Consider the following 16,463-nt stretch of genomic DNA (forward strand, 5'->3'; position numbering starts at 1 on the left):
TCACCAATAATGACTTGTAATTTAACATCTCATCAAGAAATTGTCCATTAACCATGGTGTTTCTTATTATAAGATCCCACATCAGATATAAGGCATATGTTGAACATGCATCTCAAAATGCACATAAAGAACATGTCTACAAAAAAAATTTCAAGTACAATACTAAAACATTGAATAAATGACACCAATTTAGTTACTTTTGAAACTGTAAAATCTCCAGAATCACCTAGAGAGGAGCTGGTGTAGTTAACAACTACCACTGAGACCAAAATTCATAGGCAATTTTGTTTCCCATGTGAAAGAAATGAGGGTACCAATAGCAAGGATTTGCAGCTACTTCTTATACTGCTTTACCTCTTTAATCACTCCATCAGCAAGTGAGTCAACATCATTGTTCTTGCCAAAAAACTTTACAAATTCCATGTCAGGACTCATCAGATATCTGGAAAGAATTATCATATTATCAGATTAGTATTCATAATTCAACAAGAATCATACTTTACAAAAGCAATACAATACTGCAGATGCAGCAACTAAATATACAATTGCATACGCTCAGATAACAATGAAAATGCATAAGCATAATCAAAAAGAGAATCAATAGAGAAGGGTAACCAGGAAAACAAAATTATCCGGTTATATGAATACTAATTGTTATACAAAATAGCCAAAAGATCCTCTATCAGAATATGTTGACACTAACAACTGAAACAGACAGAAATTTACCAGAAATGTTGCATTTGGTCAAAAGTTAAAGAAACTTGTAATGCGTGAGTATAATAATTAATACTCTGTCATGATGAACATTAGGTCATTCACAACTTAATGGACATTATCTCCATAACCATTACTCTCATCTCATCCTTGCCACAAACATATTTCAAGGTGAGATCATCCACAAATTTCAATTTCAATTATCAAGATTCCAAATCTCAGGCAAATTACTAGGATATAGCACCAAGATAAATTGGGGAAACAGAATGTAGTATATATGAAGCACAAGTGATATTACATACATAACTATGGAGTGATCAACAAGATAATCTGAATTTTCCTCTGCTGTCTTCATGTAGTAAACACGATATGCACGGGCAACATTCTTGATCTCATCCGGGCTACCAGTTAATCCAATTAACTTTGGATGAAACTCTGAAAAGTATAAATTCACACAATAACCTTAAATTAAGTAACTAATATCTATCTAAAGAACCAGCCTCTTTCCAGAGGAAAAAAATACCCAACAGAGCACAAAAATAGACGCGAAGCACCTTTGACATATTCACCCACTTGTTCAACGGTATCCCTCTCAGGATCAACAGAGATAAAAACTGGAACAGTTTCTATTCCACCTTTCTCCTCTGCAGGGTATCAAAAGAAACATGGATACTATTACCATTATTATCACAAGAACAAAAGATATAAGATTCAAGAGCTGTAAAGTGTTTTCTTAACAGCCATAGGTAAACCAATGTGCCAACAGCAAAAAGCACTTGAAATTTCATTTAGTTACTATCCCATTGAACCTCAATGACTCAACCACACTATAGACATGTATCTCTCATGAATTTCATTATTTCAGATATCAATTGGGATTTTAATTATTTATTGACTGTGATAATAAAAATTAGAGCATATTTTGATCTGTAAAGTATGAAAATCAGCTCGACATACATACACTGATAAATCACCTTAAAAACTTACTTATTTTATCAACAGCAGCAGCTAACTTCTGTAGTTCTTCCGGACAGATATCTGGGCAGTGAGTAAAGCCAAAATATAACAAAGTCCACTTTCCCAAGAAATCCTTTTCAGTTACATGTTTTCCTTCATGGTTGATAAGGCGAAATGGGCCTCCAATTGCAGCTTTTCCTACAGAAGGACCCTGCTTAACTGTCTCCGTATTACTACGTATTTCTACAGCAACAAAAGTTGAATCAACAAACAGAAGAGCAAAACATCCACAGTACCTTAAAAAACAAATTGAAATGCAACAGGAAATGGAGCTATTTGATCTTATTTGTTTTCACGCTACCCTTGATACACAAATACGTGGTACTATAAACATTGTAACAAACTTCATCCACAAACTAGATTTAACCCCGCTAAGGTTCTATAAAAAAATACACAATGAAAAATGCCACACTTTTTTAACAACTCAAAAAATACATATCCACTCTTATATTATAAATTAAAATTTACAACTTGGAGAGTGAGATTCTATCTCTCCACTCTCTTAGTTAGAGATTCAGTACATTCTTTTCTTCCCTCATTGGACATACATGTCAGACACTATTCCAGCAATTAACCACAAGATTTATTTCTCAACCATCAAAATGTATACTTAGTTTTCTTTGCCCTCTATTGCTTTTTTATTTACTCTTTTTTATCTATAACTCTATTTCTAACTTATATTTCAATAACTTTTGTTAAAAGAATTCATCAACATAAAAGATAATCTTATATCATACTTTAAATCGTTTCATGCAAACCTAAAATATGATTTATATATTCAAATATGTTTATTTATTATAATTTTAATTTTAGTACAATTTACATATTACAAATATTTATTTATTATGAGTTTTAATTACATAAAATCAAACATTTATCTTGCACAGTGCTTAGACTAAAACACTGGTAAAAAAGGTAATGTAAACAAACAATAAATATGCAATTAACAAAGACACCACCACATGCATACCACAAAAAATACAACTCACCATAGTAATCTACCTTCAATATGTCGTTTCTTTTCCCTATCATAGTAGAACACCAATCCAGCTCCAGTGAGAACCAGTAAGACAAAACTCAACCAAGAGATAGGCTGCAAGGAAGAACACAACATGAGTTCAAAACTCCAGTCCCCATCACATAACATTCAAATTAATAATGTCCAAGGAACAAAAACCACATTGCCAGTAACAACAATTGTGTGTGTGTGTAAGTATATGTATATATGTATGTAGGTATACACACCCCTCCACGAACAGGTTTCCTAGCATAACTTTTCTGATCCTGTTCTCCTCCTCCTCCTCCTCTTAGCATAACATCTTTTGCAGAGTGATCTGAATCTGTGGCTGATTTTTCTCCACTGACATTAACAGCAGAAGAAGACAGAAACCTTTGACACAACCCTAACGACCCATTACCAAAACCTTGAATCCGAGCCTAAAATTTCAAAGGAAAAAGACACCCAATGAGAATTTGAACTGACCCAATTGAGACGGGAAAAAGAAGGACGAGAGATAGAATCAAAGCAATGAACTTTATGTGCAAAAACAAATATTATTTTCTTATGGATGACTAGCGATGAAAGGAAACCGAACCTGGTGCGGGTGATGGAGTAGTTGAAGATGAGGAGAGAAAGGAGTTGAAAGCGTGGCGGGCCTGCCATGCTGAAGAAGGTGTGAGAAGAGAAGACGCGTAGAATAGCGAAACTGGTTGGCCTTGGTAGATATCATGGACGCCATTAGAGCAAAACCTTAACCTTAAACCTTTGCAGAAAATGGGACAACAAGGGTTTATACTTTCATTTCTAGTTGGGAATTGATGTTTCGCTTGTTGAATTTTACAATAATAAGCATATCTTTATCTTTTTCTAATTTTTTTTATTATTAATTAAAAATTATTAAAAAATTTAATTTTGTAGGTGTATTTCCTATTTAATAAGCTTTACTCATAAATAACCTTTTAATTTTTAATAAACCATAAATAATATATTGAAAAATATGTGACTTGTGTATCTCATCATATAAATTGTGCTGAAACCTAAATGAAAAAATCACCCTACTAATTTGAGATATATATATAAATCAAGTTCAATTTTAATAAATTTTAAGAAATATTAGTTATCAACTAATAATAAATTATTTCTGTATCTTTTCAAACTTAATATTTCATTTTTGTGAAGAATAAATCAAGAATTAATAAAGAAAACTAAAAATAAAGTAATATTAAAAGTAGTGTAAGTCATGTTATAAAAGTATACAAGAATACAAATAACTAAATTTTTACATTCAATATTCAATAAATATTAGAAAAGTCTTACTGTTTAATTTTGTTATTCAATTAATGATATAATTGTTATTTTGTCTAAACTCTTTTTTCTTTTACTTGTCTTTAATAAAAAAATGTTAGATAACAAGTAAATTCATATATACATAAGATGGTAATGACGACACTTTATTAATCATTATTTATAAGTGATGTCCTGGAAACACCATAAGAGAATATGATGAATAAATACTCGGTTAATAAAAAATATAAAAATAAATAATTAATTAAAAAATATGCAAATTTTAAATAATTAAATAAGAAAAAAATTACAATGAATAATTTTTTTTAATATAGAATCAATTAAAAATATCATAAAAGTTTATAAATAATTTAAAAGGTTATATATATATATATATATATATATATATGTATATAAGATTTTTTTGTCCACATATTTTTTTTTTCAATTTCACTCTTAATATTGTTTTAAAAATTAATTATTTTATAAATAGTTTATCTTTAATAGTTATTAATAACTTCATTTGTGTTTAATAATTATTTTAAAAACTTTTTTTCTGTACATATTTTATTTTTTTAATTTTATTTATTATTTTAAAAATTAATTTTTTTATAAATAATTTATCTTAAATTATTATTCTAAAAATTATTTGTAATATTTATTTTATTTAACGACAATTTTAAAAATTAATTACATCTTTTAAAATTAAATATCATTAATCTAAAATCAAACTTTTATAAAAATTAGAAAATACAAATACAGAATTACTGATGTACATGTGTTTTCATGAGGGTTAATAATACATATTTTATACAAATAAACTCTTACCAATAATAAATTACGGTTTATGATACATATTCTATATATATATATATATATATATATATATATATATATATATATATATATATATATATATATATATATATAAAGTGGTTATTCAGAAGAGTTTATTTTTATGAAGAATTTGAAATAGCTTCAAAAAAATGTTTTTGAGCAGAGAAATGATTTTGTTTAAAAGAAGTTAATTAATTAAAATAAAAATTTAAAACTTATCTAAAATGTAGCTCTTTAATTTTAGGTTAAAATACTCCTTTGGTCCATGTTTTTGTTGAAAAATCTCAAATAGGTCCTAAGATTTTTTTTAGTCTCAATTAGGTCCATATTTTTGAAATTGTGTAGATCCATTCCGTTAATATAGAGTTAACGGTGTTAAAGATGTGTCACTAGGGATGGCAACGGGGCGGGGCGGGGACGGGTTTCGCTATCCCATACCCATCCCCGCATAAAAAATTCATCCCCATCCCCATACCCAAACCCAACGGGTATCAAACTTTTTTCCCATCCCCATCCCCACCGGGTAACGGGTATAATCTCGTACCCATACCCGTACCCGTGTTCTAACTACTTCAATATTAATTTTTATAAAAGAAAAAAAATTACGGTAAAGAAAACATAATATTATGAAATATTCAATATTAGGAGGATTTTCTTCGATGCCAAATACCTTAAAATAAATTATAATTGTTTACATTTTATATTAGAATACCAAATAAAATTTCATGTGAACCAAAACATTTGTTAAATTTGCAAACTACAACATTGATGAACTTAGTTGATAAAATTAAAAAATATTTCAAAAAAATATAAAAGGAAAACAAATATTTAAATTAAAATATATTTTAAATGTTTGTTTACTTCAATTTTTTAAATTCTAATGAATATCTTTTTTATACACTAATAAAAGTTATAATATATCACTTGATCAAAATGACACAAAGAATAAATAATAAACATAATAATAAAAGGAAAACAAATATTCAAATTAAAATATATTTTAAATGTTTGTTTACTTCAATTTTTTAAATTATAATGAATCTCTTTTTTATACACTAATAAAAGTTATAATACATCACTTGATCAAAATGACACAAAGAATAAATAATAAACATAATAATAAAATTTTGACATAGATTTTGTATCTTTTGAACTTCAATATATGTTGGATAGTGACAAAAAAATATTCATAGCAATTACATTAAATTTTTATATTGTAGTAAATAAAAGTTATTTATACAATTAAAGTGGAAAAAATTACAGTATGATTAATAGTGAGTTATAAAATAACAAATAATTAGATAGAATATATCGAAATATTATTCTACATGATGAAAATAAACAATAAATAAAAATATTAAAAGACTAACAAATGTGTGTTTTAGAAATAATTTGAGAGACTATCGAAAGAAATCGCACAAAGGAAATCAAATGTATAATTAAGGTATGATAAAATGAAAAATACCTTACAGAACTAATTATTAAATTATGTTTGAAGTGGTTAAAATTAAATAGAAATATCATTAGTGACCAAAAAATTTGTCATTAAATTACATATAAATTAGTATTTAAATTGGTCACTAAATCAATTACAGATTCGATCATTGAATCGGTCACTAATTTAGTCATTGATTCAGACAATAAATCAACTACTACCACCAATGACGAAAAATAGTGACTGATATGGGTTACTGACTAAATCAGTCACCATTTCATGTTTTTCTTGTAGTGAATTATCATATACTATTCCTAAATATCATTATATATATATATATATATATATATATATATATATATATATATATATATATAAAATTTTAACCACTTCAAACAGAATTTAAAGTGAAAAAATTACATTATGATTAATAATGAGTTATAAAATAAAAAATAATTAGATAGAATATATCGAAATATTATTCTACATGATGAAAATAAAAAAAATAAATAAAAATATTAAAAAACTAACAAATGTGTGTTTTAGAAATAATTTGAGAGACTATCGAAAAAAATCACACAAAGGAAATCAAATGTATAACTAAGGTATGATAAGACGAAAAATATCTTAGAGAATTAAGAAAGCTTTTCAAATATTAACATATAATTAATGGTTGAAAAATAACGAAAATTATTTTAATGAAACAAAAGAGTTCTTCAAATTAAACAAAAATTAATAATAATAATAAGTAAAGAATTTTTTTTATATTATCTTAAATTGAGAGTATAAACATTCTCATGTGAAAGAAAAATTTATAATAAATAAAAATATTAAAAAATAATATAAATATTCAAATGTGAGGCATAATTTTTTTTTAATTAACATACATCATTTTAACATAATTACATAAAGATTATGATAAGATAAAAAATATATTAGAGATGAGAATGAGTTTCATGACAAATGAAATAATTAAAAGAAAAAAAAATAGAAAAAAAAATATATATATATAGGGGTTACTTGATTAATTGTGAATATTTTAATAATTTAAACGAGAATGGAGATATGGCGGGGACGGGTATTATGGCGGGTATATGTACATCCCCATACCCATCCCCATACCCAACTGAAAAAGTCGGGGATTCCCCATACCCATACCCATACCCAGTCAATGCGGGGATTCCCCGTCAAAACGGGGACGGGTTCGGACAATACCCACGGGGACGGGTTTATTTGCCATCTCTATGTGTCACGTGTTAGCTCCACATTTTTTTGAATTTTTTTAAAAAAATTTTAATCTTTTTTTGAATTTTTTGAATTTTTTTTTGAAAATTATTCATGCCACGTGTCACGTCAATATTGTGCCACGTGTCAAGTTAGTAAGGTGACACGTGTCAAATCATTATCTGAATCTCAATTTGGTTCATATATTTGTTATTTTTATTATATTTCAGTCCATTTTTGTAAAATTTTTAAAATATATTTATTTTAACTTTTTACAAAATTGTTTTAAAATTTTATATTTAAATTTATAAAATTATTAATTTTAAACCAATTCTAACATTTGTATATAAATTATTTAAAACAATTTTGTAATAAGTTAAAATAAATATTTTAAAATTTTTAAACAAAATATAAAATAAACTTAATATTATTAAAATGTTTTAATAAAAATATCATTATAAAATTTATATAAAAGTTAAATTTGATCTCAATTTGGAAATGATGAAATTGAAAATTAAAAAAAAAATGGACTGAAATATAATTAAAATAACAAATATATGGACCAAATTGAGATTCAAACAATGACTTGACACGTGTCACCTTACTGACTTGACACGTGGCACAATATTGATATGACACGTGGCATGAATAATTTTCAAAACAAAAATTACAAAAATTCAAAAAAATTCAAAAAAATGAAAAGCTGACACGTGGCATATCCTTAACACCATTAACTCTATACTAATGGAATGAGCCTAATTGTTACACATTTTCAAAAATATGGACCTAATTGAGACTAAGAAAAATCTTAGGACCTATTTGAGATTTTTCAATAAAAACATAGACGAAGGAAGTATTTTAACCTTAATTTTACCCGAAGTACTATTTACCTTAACTTTGACTGAAATATTGTAGGCTTAAGTGCTACCATCATCAACTCAATGGAAAGGCATCATCATAGTTGATTTTTTTAACAACCCAAATTACTGTTCTTTCTCTCAATTTTGTTGGGTATCAGAGTACTAGCACAAGTACTCAACTAAAATACAAGATGAGAATAAAGGAACAAAAATAGATAATAGGCAACGAATATAATTTATTCAAGAAAAGGAAAAATTACATATCATTCTCTCTAATCCCAAGGAAAAAACAATGACAACCCCTCTCTTGGAAATAGAAGAAACTAATACAAGGAGAACCTTAAAGGAGAAACTAACATTCTCTCTTAGAGGAGAAACTACTATTCTCTCTTAATTTTTCTCTCAAGCAAATAAAGCAAAAAGGAATAGAAAAGGGAGAGACTTTGGGATGATTTCCTAAGGAAACACTGGACTCCTTTTATAACATTAAAAGTAAGCCCCAAAGTAAGTTCCCATCGATGTGGGACTTCTTTTCTCACAATCTCCCACTTGAAGATTTTGATGAAATTAATCAAATCTTCACACCATGCTTTATTCTCTGCCTTCATGTTACTTGTTCTTCTGATAAACTTCAGTAGGATCGAATCCACGTAGACTTTATCGACACATAATTCTGATCCTCTGAAACGCAATGCAACACATGAGGTTCCTTTTAAGGACCTCTTGTCAATACTTCAATGCTCTCCACCAAACCCGCCATGAACCTACTAACCACTCCCACTGCTTGTGCAATGTCTGGTCTTGTACACATCATAGCATTCATAAGGTTGTCCACCACCGATGCACTCGGTACTCGAGACTTCTCCATCCTCTCCGCTTCACTGCTAGGACTCATACGTGAGGAACAATTGATAGAAAGTGGGGTCGAAATTGGCTTGCAATCTTGCATGTTGAAGCGCCGCAAGATTATCAGTAAGTATTTCTTCTGAGAAAGCCAAACATTCCTATCTTTTTTGTCTCGGTGTATTTGCATCCCTGAAATCCTTGTTTGCTGGTTCCAAGTCCTTCTTCTCACACTCCCTACTAATTAGGCCTTCAATTCCTGGATTTGAACTTTGTTGGGGCCTACCTCCAACATGTCATCCACATACAACATCAATTGTCTAAACACCCAATCTGTTGTAACCGAGGCTTATGAAGGAATCAAATCTCTGGTACGAACACCTGAGCTCTCTTTAAACCGTACTGAGATTTGTTCAACCATGCAAACCAAGTTTTCTTGTTCTTTAACGCCTTCTGGTTGGAGCATCATTTCATTTCTACTTAACAATAACCTTGTGGGTAATGGGACCCACAGGTGGTACCCCTTCACATTGTTCGCACAGCCCAAGCACTTAATTTTCCCCAGTTTCAAGCTCTACTCGTGCTTTGGATTCCTTGAACTGGCAACAACACATTTGACTTCCTCTTGATGTAGTACACCCACAATCTCCTGGAGTAAACTTTGATTCTCCTAGTGATAACTCTGGTGATTCCCTTACATCATAATAAATCAAGTCTTCTTGTGTTTTCTTTTTTCCTGGTAGTCAAACTAACCATCTGCGATCTATGACTATGTTTGTTGGCTTACCACACAGTGCTCGCGTAGAGGTAAAACAACCTTCTTGAGCCCGAGTAAGAGATTACGTTCTGCCTGGATTTGCAAACTTCGCTCTAACTTATACCCAAGTTTATGATGTCACGTCAACACTGCTTCTTCTTGACTTGTCGATGCAATCATTGCATTAGCATCCTGCAACGTATCTCCAAAAGCACATACACATCTGCCATGATCTTCTGAGCTTTCATGACTTACCAGATCTCTACTCTTCATCACAGAATATCTTCGTCCTCCGAGGTATTTGCCATACAACCTTGTGAGGTTGATGCCTCAGAGTTCTTTCCTCCATTCTTCAAATGCCAACAATCTTTCTTCACATGCCCTCTTTTGCCACAATGGTAGCATTTAAGATGCTTCTTACTTCGAGACTTTGATCTACCATGAATCTGACTCCCACTAGATCCACGTTCTGTTGATCTGCCTCTCATCATCGTCAAAGCCTCTGCTTGCTTTGCATTTTCCACCATATCCTCTTTGTTCTTTCGCCTGGATTCTTCTTCAAGAACAGCTCCGGCAACATCCTCAAAGTGTAGGAGGTCAACAACGTTGTAATTTGTAATGTTGATGACAAGTTGATCATACGAATCAGGTAAACTCTGAAGTAGAAGCTCCGCGCGTTCATTTTCAATTATGTTGAAATCTGCCGCTGAAAGTTGGGCAAACAATGTATTTAGATTGTTGATGTGGTCTGTCACCGATGTAGACTCACTCATTCGAAGAGTATAGAGTTTTCTCTTCAAGAATATTCTTGTGTGAAGTGACTTAACCTCGTACAGGCTTGTAAGAGTATCCAAAATCTCCTTCGCTGTAGTCTTCTCCGCAATGCTGGATAAAACCACATCTGTCAATGCTAAGTGCAAATTTGCTATAGCATTGTTATCTATTTCCTTCCACTTTTTATCTGTAATGCCGACAGGTTTTTCTTCAATTGCTTCTAGACAATTGTCCTGTTTCCACAATGAGAAATTTTTCCCATTGAACCTCTCTATCTTGTATCTTGCTGTCATGGCCTTAAAACCGACTTATGCACTTCTCACTATGAATAGTACTGTCTACTGGAACAATGGAAACAGACCGTGAACCAGTGCACCAGGTAATTCCCAGGAAAGAGAGGTGGGTCACTAATGGACACGCTTAAGTACCAAGTCTTTCCTAGACATGCACTTTCACACTACCACACTTTATCCACTATCACAGCACTATTCTAATGACAATAACAGCGAAAGATAATCACACAAACGAACCAACAGCTCTGATACCACTGTTGGGTATCAGAGTACTAGCACAAGTACTCACAACTAAAATACAAGATGAGAATAAAGGAACAAAAATAGATAATAGACAACGAATATAATTTATTCAAGAAAAGGAAAAATTACATATCATTCTCTCTAATCCCAAGGAGAAAACAATGACAACCCCTCTCTTGGAAATAGAAGAAACTAATACAAGGAGAACCTTAAAGGAGAAACTAACATTCTCTCTTAGAGGAGAAACTACTATTCTCTTTTAATTCTTCTCTCAAGCAAATAAAGCAAAAAGGAATAAAAAAGGAAGAGACTTTGGGATGATTTTCTAAGGAAACACTGGACTCCTTTTATAACATTAAAAGTAAGCCCCAAAATAAGTTCCCATCCATGTGGGACTTCTTTTCTCACAAATTTTAGGCACGATTTCCTTTGATAGCACTAATTATAAAATTTCATAATAATTCATATTTCGTAAAAATTATTTAACAAATTTATAATGAATGCAGCAAAAACCGGTTCAAATTGAACTACAACATACCTTTTCATTTAATAATTTTCCATTATAAACTATTAACAATATTTTCGTAAAAATTATTTAACAAATTTATAACAAATGCAGCAAAAACCAATTCAAATTGAACTACAACATACTAATTTGTTTTGGTTTGGATTTTATATTAAATTAGGCAAACGCCCTAGGTGAAACAAAAAGAGGGAAAAAATCCCCTATCAGCTGCTACAACTCTTGCATATTTCATGTCAATACAGTCCAAACAGCACATACTAAAAAATGCAAAATACTATTTTGTAATAACCATCAGTCTTCAATAGTTTCAAAAGGAAGGAAAAATAATGTTCGGTGAAAGTATAACCTAGCAGTAATATCCTAATCCAGTTCTCAGTTCACCAATCAAAGTTCTCAGCTCACCCATCAAACTGGAAGAAACCTAACATTTACATCCCAACTTTGGGATCGCGAATTAAGAACCAAAATTATTGTCCCTAAACAAATTTACAGAGAACACGAGTCCATCAACTTTAGAACACCATAATCACGGCCTCTTCTTGAATGACTGGAAGCATCAAAAGAAAAAGGAAAAGTTAAACACCAATAATCACAATGTCAGTAGTAGCTGGTTTTATATTAATTTGAAAGAATACAACCTCCGAGATGTCCTCCGACAGGTCCTTGGCCTGTTCCATTAGCTCCTGCTTCTTCTGATTAACTGCCAGAATATATAACACAAGTGTGAAACAGATCTGTTCATAAGGTCAATCAAATATCGAAAACCAATCATTTTTCTCCTATTACCTTTGATAGAAATATCTTCAATTCTTCTTGATGTCCTCACTGCAAACCTCTGAAATGCTGGGCTGGGAAACCACAAAGAAACATCAACACGAGAGGTCTGATTATTTTTGAAAACTTGCTTTCCATAATAATTTAATTTTTATATTAAAAGTTGAGAGCACAGTTTAATGTTTTTGTTTCTCTTGTTCCCATCTCAAACCCAACCATTACTTTTCCCTCACTCACTCCCATACAGCTGCCAACAAAGACTCCCAAACTTATTGAAGCCTAAACCTAAGTCATTTGACAAATTCCTAACAATAATGCACCGGAGAGGGAAATCAATGCGCTCCGATGGGACAGGGGTCAGAAAAAAACGTTAACTCTGAGTGGGATTAGGATTCTGTATCATACAGTTGAATACTTCAAATTTGAGCAGGATTAGGATATCCGCCTTAAATAGCATAGCCACCAAAGAGGCGATTGCCCTGGTAATATCTCTGAACTCTGAAGAGAAACAAATATTGTTGGAGAGCATAGAAAAACCTTTCAGAAGAAGATGGTTTACCTTGATCTTAAAAAACTTATTTTCAAACAAAAACTATCAAACAAGTTTGAACACATTAATTTGTGTAAATCAATTCAGAAAATAATATTTCCATGAAATAAACAAAACAAAAAATTAAATAAACTGCCCAAGGTGGAATCTTGAAAGGATTGAAGCTATGCTCCCCACTCCATCCACACACACATATAATAGTACTCAAAAGCCTTAAAAGAAAATAACACAACTTAAACACTTAAGCAAATTAAGTTAATTCTTGCAGTAGTTTATGGAATCATTACAAGATTATGCTAAAAAAAATAAATAGATATACACAACAGAGGGTGTGAGGAAGAAGGATTTCAAACCGTATCTGATGAGAAAAATAGGGAGGATAGATCAGAAGAAAACATGGGTTAGAAAGCTCATAAAATGGGGATAATGATGTGTTTTATCACTGGGAACTATAAATCACAATATAGGCTGCAACAGTAGGAACAACACAAATTCGTGACACAATACACACGTAACCATAAACAATTACAGCACATCACACGATTAATAATCCTAATGTCAGGTTTTTCTGCAATTAATGAATGTTACGAAAACATAGATATGGAAACGATAATCTGTCAATTACATAAATGTAGTAATATAGCCGTGTCATCCCATGGGGACTTTTCATGCTGAAGCATATAGACAAGGTTAATTCAATTTCAAGGTTTCCAAAACTTGTAGTTTTTCCATGCTTTTCTTTCTGCCCTTGTTGGAGCCCCTCAATGAAAAACGAGTGTCAGCAATAAAGAACATCAATCAGAATCTTAAAACAATTATGTATGCTCGAGTTAACACACTACCATACGATTATGTATGCTCGGGTCAATAACAAAATTACAATAAAACAAAGTAAAGAAGTGGTAAAAACAGACACCTGTTGGCAAGCCCATTGACAACCACCTCGTTCACGACGTAAGAGACAACCCTTTGCATGAAATTCGCCATGTTTAATTCTCAGCTTCAAACTGCAAACGATTCAAAATCATTTTCCAAAATCCAAAAAATTCAAAACCGCCCCAATATTAAAACTTAGTATGTGACAATCACTGTTTTTTCTTCCCTAATCTGAATTTCTTCCTGCTGAAAAAGTGAAAATACTAGAGAACAATAACCAAAAATAGGGCATCAAAATCGAAATCGAACACCGAAAACAGAACAGGTAAAACAAAATTGGGTATTAACCGCAAACCTTGATATGAGAGATCGTTATGGATTGAGATGGGAGAATCTGAAAAAGGGGCTAAGGGTGAAAACTAACCTTTGAGCTCCATTTATATCACATTTCTTGGGCAAACTTTGGGCAAAAGTTTAAATATATTTATTTTAGATGGGCTTAGTTACGTAACTTTATATAAATATAAATATATATTATCCAATTTTTTAAAAAAGAAAATTATCTTGATTTAGAAATATTATCTACATTATTTTTGTTTCATTGATTAAATATTAGTTACATAAATTTAAAAACCAAAAAGTAAAGTAAAATTTTATCAAAGACAAGAAAACTCTTAAAAATAATTAGGATCTAAAAACATAAAATTATCGATAATTATAAAATTTGTTTCAACGTTTTGGTTAAAATATTTTACTAAATATATGTGTCAGTGGGATTAAAACTATATTATTTTTAATAAATATACAAATTTAAAATATGTTAAACTTTTTATAGAGATTATAGTCAACATTTCCTCAATATTTTGAAAGATAAAATATATATTTTAATTAAAAATATTTAGACATGCATTAAGCTTGTTTAGCCATTTGAAATTTATATTTCTTTTAATTATTGTTAGAACATTAAAATGAACTACTTTGTTCCATGCAACCTTTATTCTGTTATTATTTATTGAGATGAATTAACTTGTAAGAAATAAGTGATTATGTATAATATGTAATTTGATAAGTTTTTTGCGAAGACATTTTATATTTTTATGTGCAACTCTTAATTTTCATATTCCTTTTCAACACCTATGATATATATATTCTAAATTATGAAAAAATACTTTGTTAGTAATAATTACTTATCGCAATCAATTGTGAACTCTACTAATTTAAAAGAAAGAAAAACATAATTACAAAATAGAGAGAAAAGTTGTGTAAGCATATATATCATGAGTGTATCAAGTGTAATCGTTAACTCATAAATAAAAATTAAAAATATTTAAAAATACAAGAGGACAAATTAACAAAAAATAAAAAATAAACAATATAAAAATTATACTGGGACTGAAAATCATTTAGTAACTCTAACCTTAATAACTTATGTTGGTTTTAACTGAGTGATTTATAAAAAAACAAAAAATAAAATAAAATATATGTGAGGTTAATGTTTATAAACCAAGTCTCAAGTGAGACTAAATTAAACAATTTATTGGTGTTTTTACTCAAAATTTACCTTATTGATCTAAGATGGTTTGGATTTGTCATTTTATTTAAACTTTAGGTCACCCAAATAAGAGTTCTGATGAGATATTTCTGAGTATTTGAATATTGATAAGTATTTATAATCCGAGTTTAGTTTATATTACTATAAATATCATTTTTTTTTCTTATTTTAGGATATTAATATTTCATATAAATCTCTCTTAGATAATTTGTTTAGAAGATATTTTGGGTCCTTATGTAAAATTGGTAAATTATAAATTACCAACAATCTCATGTCACACAAAAATAATCAATAAAAATTATATTAATAGTGCTACATATCTCCATAAAGATAGACATTTTTAACGGTGAACAATGAATCGTTGACAATTATCTTTAGCTATTATGAACAAGTTCTATTGAGATATAAAAGCATAAAAGAAAAAGAAAAAAAAAAAACTTATCATTTATTAGAACCAGAAAACTGATACAATCTTTATTACTTTGCTTCTAATATTCATCAAATGTGAGTAAAATTGAAAAGCCAACTGTTTTCTTGAAATTTGATTATTCTCTACTTAAAAATGTATAATTTAAAAAAAAAAGTTGTTTCAAACTAAATATAATTGTTCAAAAATTTATAATCTGGTAAAAATTTGAAAACCATAAAAATGTTTGATTTTATTTCTTCTGGAACTTTGTTTTCAATAATAATTTGGGTTAGTCCAGCGGGTTTAAAAGTTGTTTTTCAAACCTCCTTTTACTTATACACCCCCTTTGTTGTGCCCCTTTTATATGTGGTTTTTGTACTTATTTATAAAAACATATATTTTCCAAGTTTCTCTTGATTGTGATCAACATTTTGGCATTTAATCTAATGTTAAAAATTACATCTAAAGATTAAATTCCAGAGTATATATTTTATT

At 29.7% G+C, this 16,463-nt stretch overlaps 2 protein-coding genes across 3 annotated transcripts; both read right to left on the reverse strand.

Moving 5' to 3' along the window:
• HCC1 (electron transport SCO1/SenC family protein) lies at window positions 1–3,551 on the reverse strand. Its single transcript, XM_028071020.2, has 7 exons — window positions 3,327–3,551; window positions 2,977–3,168; window positions 2,734–2,824; window positions 1,702–1,914; window positions 1,269–1,358; window positions 1,017–1,149; window positions 1–442 (listed from the first exon to the last, which is right to left on the reverse strand). Exons 1-7 carry the CDS (start codon window positions 3,468–3,470, stop codon window positions 334–336), a joined length of 972 nt encoding a protein of 323 aa, XP_027926821.1. The 5' UTR covers window positions 3,471–3,551; the 3' UTR covers window positions 1–333.
• An 8,511-nt stretch (window positions 3,552–12,062) lies between these two features.
• LOC114183368 (UvrABC system C protein) lies at window positions 12,063–14,497 on the reverse strand. Of its 2 annotated transcripts, none has more exons than XM_028070379.2 (5): window positions 14,363–14,497; window positions 14,048–14,138; window positions 12,594–12,655; window positions 12,446–12,507; window positions 12,063–12,354 (listed from the first exon to the last, which is right to left on the reverse strand). In XM_028070379.2, the coding sequence occupies exons 2-5, from the start codon at window positions 14,116–14,118 to the stop codon at window positions 12,334–12,336; spliced, it is 216 nt and encodes a 71-aa protein (XP_027926180.1). In that variant the 5' UTR covers window positions 14,119–14,138; window positions 14,363–14,497; the 3' UTR covers window positions 12,063–12,333. The 2 variants fall into 2 exon arrangements, with proteins under 2 accessions (XP_027926180.1, XP_027926181.1); XM_028070380.2 differs by having other exon boundaries at window positions 14,432–14,475.
• Between the last annotated feature and the right edge of the window lie 1,966 nt (window positions 14,498–16,463).

This window comes from Vigna unguiculata, chromosome 5, assembly GCF_037176805.1.
Source record: "Vigna unguiculata cultivar grain cowpea cultivar isolate G323 ecotype 2 chromosome 5, ASM3717680v1, whole genome shotgun sequence".
NCBI classification, from domain to species: domain Eukaryota; kingdom Viridiplantae; phylum Streptophyta; class Magnoliopsida; order Fabales; family Fabaceae; genus Vigna; species Vigna unguiculata.

Coding starts and splice junctions, on each gene's coding strand:
- HCC1 (XM_028071020.2), bottom strand. CDS start 3,470: ATGGCGTCCATGATATCTACCAAGGCCAACCAGTTTCGCTATTCTACG. Junction 3,169..3,326: donor TACTCCATCACCCGCACCAG/GTTCGGTTTCCT, acceptor TTGAAATTTTAG/GCTCGGATTCAAGGTTTTGG. Junction 1,150..1,268: donor AGTGGGTGAATATGTCAAAG/GTGCTTCGCGTC, acceptor TATACTTTTCAG/AGTTTCATCCAAAGTTAATT.
- LOC114183368 (XM_028070379.2), bottom strand. CDS start 14,118: ATGGCGAATTTCATGCAAAGGGTTGTCTCTTACGTCGTGAACGAGGTG. Junction 12,508..12,593: donor TGAAGATATTTCTATCAAAG/GTAATAGGAGAA, acceptor ATATTCTGGCAG/TTAATCAGAAGAAGCAGGAG. Junction 12,355..12,445: donor TGTCGGAGGACATCTCGGAG/GTTGTATTCTTT, acceptor TGATGCTTCCAG/TCATTCAAGAAGAGGCCGTG.